Here is a 5,831-nt window from a genome sequence, read left to right as displayed (position 1 = left end):
GTTGTGTACCTTTATCCTTGCATCTGTCTCTTATTTTTCTGATAATGGAAGGGCAAGAAGAGAAAGGCATGGAGGTTTTTTGGGTAAAGGCAAATCCTTTTAAGGCTGATATTCATAATGTGGAGGCAATGTTGTATGCTGAGGAGTTTAGCCCAATTGTTCTAGAAAATAAGGAGTTGAAGTCAAAGGAACTTGGTTTGACTTATGAGCAATTTCAGAAATTTATTGAAGAGGGATTTCGACAAATAGCTAGGCCTGTGGAGGAAGTTCTAATTGAAGACATTACCAATGAAGATGGGTGACAGTGAGTTTGAATCAGTTGTAATAAAAAGTACTTTTCATAGACTTTTTTTTATTTCTTTTTAGAAAGAAAGTTAGGTAGTATATTGCCTCAAAGTTTTTGGGTAGAATGTGTGGTAGATGATAGACCTCTAGATTATAAAGAGGTGCAATTTGAAAATTTAAAAGCTACTCCTACAAACCTTGATGATCTCAAAGTTGATATGCAGGATCCTTTAGAGGAGTTTAACTTAGTAAGGCCTATAAAAGGCCTATTTATGTAAATGTTTCCCTATCTAATGAATGTAATCAAGCTAGTTGACTTGATTTCAGATTATTCTGATTGTTTTGCTTGGAGTTATGATGAAATGTCTGGTTTAGACAGTTTCTTAGTAGAGCATAAACTTCCAATCAAGTCAAATTATGAACCACATAAGCAACCTCTTAGGAGGATGACAAATAAGGTTACTCTTCAGGTGAAGGATGAGATTGAAAGGCTTCTGAAAGTTGGGTTTATTAGAATAGCTAGGTATGTGAAGTGGTTGTCCAATGTAGTTCCAGTTTTTAAAAAGAATGGAAAAATAAGAGTTTGCATTGACTTTAGAAATTTGAATTTGGCTACACCTAAGGATGAATATCCTATGCCGGTTGCAGACTTGCTAGTTGATTCAGCTGCAAGGTATAAGGTTTTATCATTCTTGGATGGGCATGCTGGTTATAATTAGATTTTCCTTAACCCAAATGATGTTCATAAAATTGCATTCAGGTGTCCAGGAGCTTTAGAAACTTTTAAATTAGTAATGCCTTTTGGGCTTAAAAATGCATAAGCCACTTATCAAAGGGCTATGAATTTTGTTTTGTATGATCTGATTGGGAAGTTTTTGGAGATGTATATTGATGATGTTGCAATCAAATCAGATGAATTTGATGAGCATTTGGATCATCTTCGACAGGTCTTTCAAAGAATGATAACTTATTAATTAAAGATGAATCCTTTAAAGTGTGCCTTTAGAGTGTCAGCTGGTAATTTCTTACGTTTCTTAGTTCATAAAAAAGGAATAGAGGTGGGTGTGAATAAGACTAAGGCCATAAGAGCAACTCAACTTCCATAAAATAAGGAGTTACAAAGTTTCCTTGGGTAAATAAATTCTTAAGAAGATTTATGCTAATTTAGCATAGAAAACTTTAGCATTTTCTCCTTTATTGAGGTTAAAATCTGATAAAAATTTTAGATGGCAGAATGAACATCAAAGAGCATTTGATTCAATTAAGGAATATTTGTCTAAGACACCAATTTTGATGCCTCCTACAAAAGGAAAGCCACTAAAATTGTATATTTCAGCAAGTGAGCAATCGATTGGTTGTTTACTAGCACAGGGTAATGAAAAATGGTATGAGCAAGCTGTTTATTATTTGAGTAGAAAGTTAAATGAAGCAAAGATTGAATACAGCTCTATTGAGAAGCTGTGTTTGCCATTTTATTTTACAGCTGTAAAGTTAAGGCATTACATGTTGCCTTCACAGGTAAATGTTATTGCTTAAACAGATGTCATAAAATATATGTTGTCAAGGCCAGTTATGAGAGGAAGGCAAGGAAAGTGGATCCTTGCATTGATAGAGTATTGGTTTAAGTATGTACCTCAGAAAATAGTTAAAGGGCAAGCTTTGGTAGATTTTTTAGTTGAAAGTAGTCCAATTGAGCTAGACTTACATGAGCTTTTTTAATGGAATTGAAGCCAAGGAAGTTAATGTTTGATGGCTCAAAGACTGAAGAAGGTGTTGGAGCGGGTGTAGTTTTAGTTTCCCTAAAAGGACATGTATTTCAATTTTCTTATCAATTAGATGAAATTTAGGTGCAATCAAATAATTAAGCAAAGTATAAGGCTTTGATTATTGGCTTAGAATTGGCCAAAGGTCTTAAAATCTTATATCTAAGGGTGTTTGGGGATTCACAATTAGTGATTGGGCAAGTTATTGATCAATATAAATGTAACAATTTAGTACTTGGTGAGTATTTAAGTCAGGTTTTGGAGTTAATTAAAGGCTTTGAGTCAGTGGAGTTTGAACATATATTCAGGCTTGAAAATAAAGAAGCAAATATGATGGCTCAAGCAGCTGCTGGGTTGAGAATTCCATACAGTTTTCAAGAAAGGGTTGTGAGAATTCAGAAAAGAGTGTTGCCTTGTGTTAAGTGTCGACAAGTAGAAAATTTATCAATTTGTGTTTTAGATGTGGCTGAGGATGATTGGAGATTATCATTTATCAAATATTTGAACAACCCAGAGGTAAGAGTAGTAAGAAAAGTAAAATATCAGGCCATGAATTATGTTAGTTTAGGAGATGATTTGTTTAGAAGAACTCAAGATGGTTTGATTTTGTTATGTATTGGCGAGTTAGAGCAAATGCAAGTCATGGCAGGGGTGCATAAAGGTACTTGTTGTGCTCACCAAGGTGGTGAAAAAATGAGATCGCTCATTAAAAGGCATGGCTATTTTTGGCCATTAATGAGAAAGGATTGTATTAGTTATGAAAAAGGATGTCAACAATGTCAAAAGCATGGCAATGTATTGTTAAGCCTTAACCATTTAGAGATGGGCAATAGATTTGATTGGTCAAATCTTTTCCACATCATCAAAGCAACATTCATTCATTTTAGTTGCAACTGATTATTTTACTAAATGGGTTGAGGCAGTCCCTTTGAAGGTGGTGAATCAGTTTTATGTCATTGATTTTGTTAAAAAACATGTTATTCATAGGTTTGGTTTACCACGAACAATTACTGTTGATCAAGGGACAATTTTTAATGGTGATGAGATTGAAGTGTTTGTTGGAATATATGGCATTCAAATGCTTAATTCATCTCCATATTATGCCCAAGTAAATGGGCAAGCAGAGTCATCTAATAAGACTATTAAGGAAACCTTGAGTAAAGTGATAGAAGATAATCCAAGGAACTGGCATGAGTTATTATCTGAAGTGTTATGGGCTTATAGAAATTCTAAGAGAGATAGTACCCAAACTTCCCCTTATGAACTAGTTTATGGTCATGTTGTAGTTTTTCCTTCAGAGGTGACTGTCAGGTCTAGTAGGGTGGCTAGGCATTATGACATTCTTGTGGATGAATATAATGAGGCCATGTTCATGGAATTGCAAGATGGAGAAGGAAAGAGGATTGGTGCTTTTAATTGTATGGTGGCACAAAAGAAGAAAATTGAAAGAGTTTACAATAAAAGGTTCAAGGTGAAGGTTTTTGTTGAAGGTGACTTAGTGTGGAAAACAATTTTACCATTAGAGGCAAAAAATCCTGAGTTTGGTAAGTGGTCACCAAATTGGGAATGACCATTTAAAATCCATAAGGTCCTTATAGGAGGTGCATACCAGTTAGAATCATTGGAAAGACAACCACATAAAAGAAGCATAAATGGGAAATATTTAAAGAAATATTATCCTACTATGTGGGAAACTTTCAAAAGAAATTGACAAAGATGAGCATTTGTTTTCCATTAAGCTTTAAAAGTATTTACAAGAAAAAGACAAAAAGGGAAAAAAAATTACAAAAGGGCAGATATGTTTAGTCCCTTAGGAAAATGTGTGCAAGGATGCTCCATTTTGATTGGGTGCTTGCAAATGTAGCTTGGCCTTGGTCAAGTTCTTCCTTAGCAGCTTATATTGATGAGAGGTTATTTTTAGTCTTGGAGAGTAGAATTTTGGCTTCGTGGCCAAGTTTTTCCTTTTTCTATTGGAGTTCATACCTTTTTTCTCAGACAAGGGCTAGTTTTACTTCAAATCTAGCTTCTTCAAATGCTAAAATTTTGTCTTGATCAAAAAGGTTAAAAGAAGCTTGGCAAGTAGTCATCAATGAATCAGAAGTAGTCTGAACAGCCATCAAGAAGTCATTCTTTGCTTGAATTGTATTTTTGCAGTTTTGAGTAGACTCCACAAGGATTGGCCATTCAGCAATGATATAGGCTAGGTGAGAGAGTTGGTTTTGACTGAATGGAGTTGGAGATAGTCTTTGAATAGCAGTCAGGAAATTCAAGGTTTCTATGGATTGCTTTGAGATTATTTCTTCAAAAGAAATGTTGATGAAGTTCAAGAAGGAAGATAAAACTTGTTGATCTTTAGAGTTGAAGTGATGGAACCTTTTTGGAAGTGGAGAAGCGTGTTCAACACTCTTTTGAAAAGCTACAATCTCTTTCCCTATGCTCAGGCTATCAATATTGGAGGTTGAAGAAGCTTGTCGATAGAAAAAACTGAGTATAGAGTAAAAGGTTGTATTGAAGGGGAGATGTGAAAATGAAGTCTTACCTGCACAGCAGTTGATGCTGGGATGGTGGTGTTGATAATTGGAGTAGATTTTTCTCTAATTGTTGTTTTTTCCTTAAAATCATGAGGTGCTTCAAGGTTGATTAGAGTACTTGGAACCTCTAGAGCTTCTAAGCTTGAAGAAGTACCAAGAGGCTCATTTGTTGCAAGTGCGTTAATATCCTTAGTGTTTTTATTTACTGATGGAATTTTTTTTCCATGTTTTTAACCCCAATTTTTTGGTTAAGAAGCAGGTGAATGATGGTGGTCTAAAGAGGTGATTGAAGAAAAATTTATGGGCTCAATTGTCCCTGGGTATAGGACTTTCATTGGAAAGGCTCCAAGAGTCACATCTTTAAGATTGATATTGAGGGGTGGATCAGGACTGTTGTCTGGAGTGGATCGGTTCCGAATTGGATCACTTGGCTCAGAAGAATAATGGTGTTGTGTATTCGAAGGAGTTTGAGAGGTCTCTTTAGGAGCGGAATTGGAACTTTCTTTATCTTCAACATTAGTTGAAATAAAAATTCTTCTCATTTTCTTTGTAAAGGATAAGAGTTGAAATGAGTTATATAATAATTCTAGGAGCTATGTTGGCATAAGGTGAAGAATTGTACTTGATATGTTTGGTCTGGGGAGTTATGGATTGTTTGTCCAAACATTTGACTCAATGGAATGTTCCATTCACTAAATGTGGAATTAAAATCTTCCTAAAGTAGAGTTGTAGTGGTTGGTTCTTGCTTTTTCTTTGATCTTACCTCCCTTGAGGTTGTTTGAGTTGCCTTTTTCTTCCTTCATTCTTGTTCTTAGAGAGCTGTAATTGAGTCTCCCATGAGCTTTGCATAGAAGAATGGGCACTTTTCTTGACAGTTGGATCCATTGGTGCTTTGCCTTTGTTTTTATCTCTTGGTGAGATTTCAGTAGTCAGAAGAGGCACCATGAAAGTTGGATTGGCTGCAAGATTGAAAGAAAATGAAAATAAGGAAGAATTAGTTTGAAAATTGGGGTAAGTTATAGAAAAGGGTTTACCTGTTGTTTGAGAAGTTGAAGTTGGTTTATCTATTGTCTTAAGGCTTGGGAGTGATGGTTCAGTGCTTTGTCAGTTATTGACAGATATTTCCTTAAAACAAACCTCTAGAGGTTTAGGGAATATTTTTTGTCCACCAATGTTCAAAGCCCTTGGTAAGATCAGAGACAAGTTTGAAGTAGTAAATGTTGAAACTGTTAAGAGAGTTTCATTTTCTATT

At 35.1% G+C, this 5,831-nt stretch overlaps 1 protein-coding gene across 1 annotated transcript; it reads left to right on the top strand.

The window, feature by feature from the left end:
* Positions 1 to 1,124: 1,124 nt before the first annotated feature.
* LOC145802059 (uncharacterized) lies at positions 1,125 to 3,618 on the top strand. Its single transcript, XM_082894438.1, has 4 exons — positions 1,125 to 1,232; positions 1,519 to 1,803; positions 2,304 to 2,564; positions 2,869 to 3,618. Exons 1-4 carry the CDS (start codon positions 1,125 to 1,127, stop codon positions 3,616 to 3,618), a joined length of 1,404 nt encoding a protein of 467 aa, XP_082750564.1.
* Positions 3,619 to 5,831: the final 2,213 nt, after the last annotated feature.

The sequence above is a fragment of the Camellia sinensis genome, chromosome 1 (assembly GCF_055761805.1).
Source record: "Camellia sinensis isolate YWXY chromosome 1, ASM5576180v1, whole genome shotgun sequence".
Taxonomy (NCBI): Eukaryota; Viridiplantae; Streptophyta; class Magnoliopsida; order Ericales; family Theaceae; genus Camellia; species Camellia sinensis.
Note: the sequence above shows the minus strand (reverse complement) of the source record. Positions and strands in the feature narration are given on the sequence as shown.

Excerpts from the sequence above, each read along its gene's own strand:
- LOC145802059 (XM_082894438.1), top strand. The coding sequence starts at position 1,125 with ATGAATTTTGTTTTGTATGATCTGATTGGGAAGTTTTTGGAGATGTAT. Across the intron at positions 1,233-1,518 it reads ATTTGGATCATCTTCGACAG|AATGAACATCAAAGAGCATT; the intron begins GTCTTTCAAAGA and ends TTTAGATGGCAG. Across the intron at positions 1,804-2,303 it reads ATTACATGTTGCCTTCACAG|GTTTTGGAGTTAATTAAAGG; the intron begins GTAAATGTTATT and ends TATTTAAGTCAG.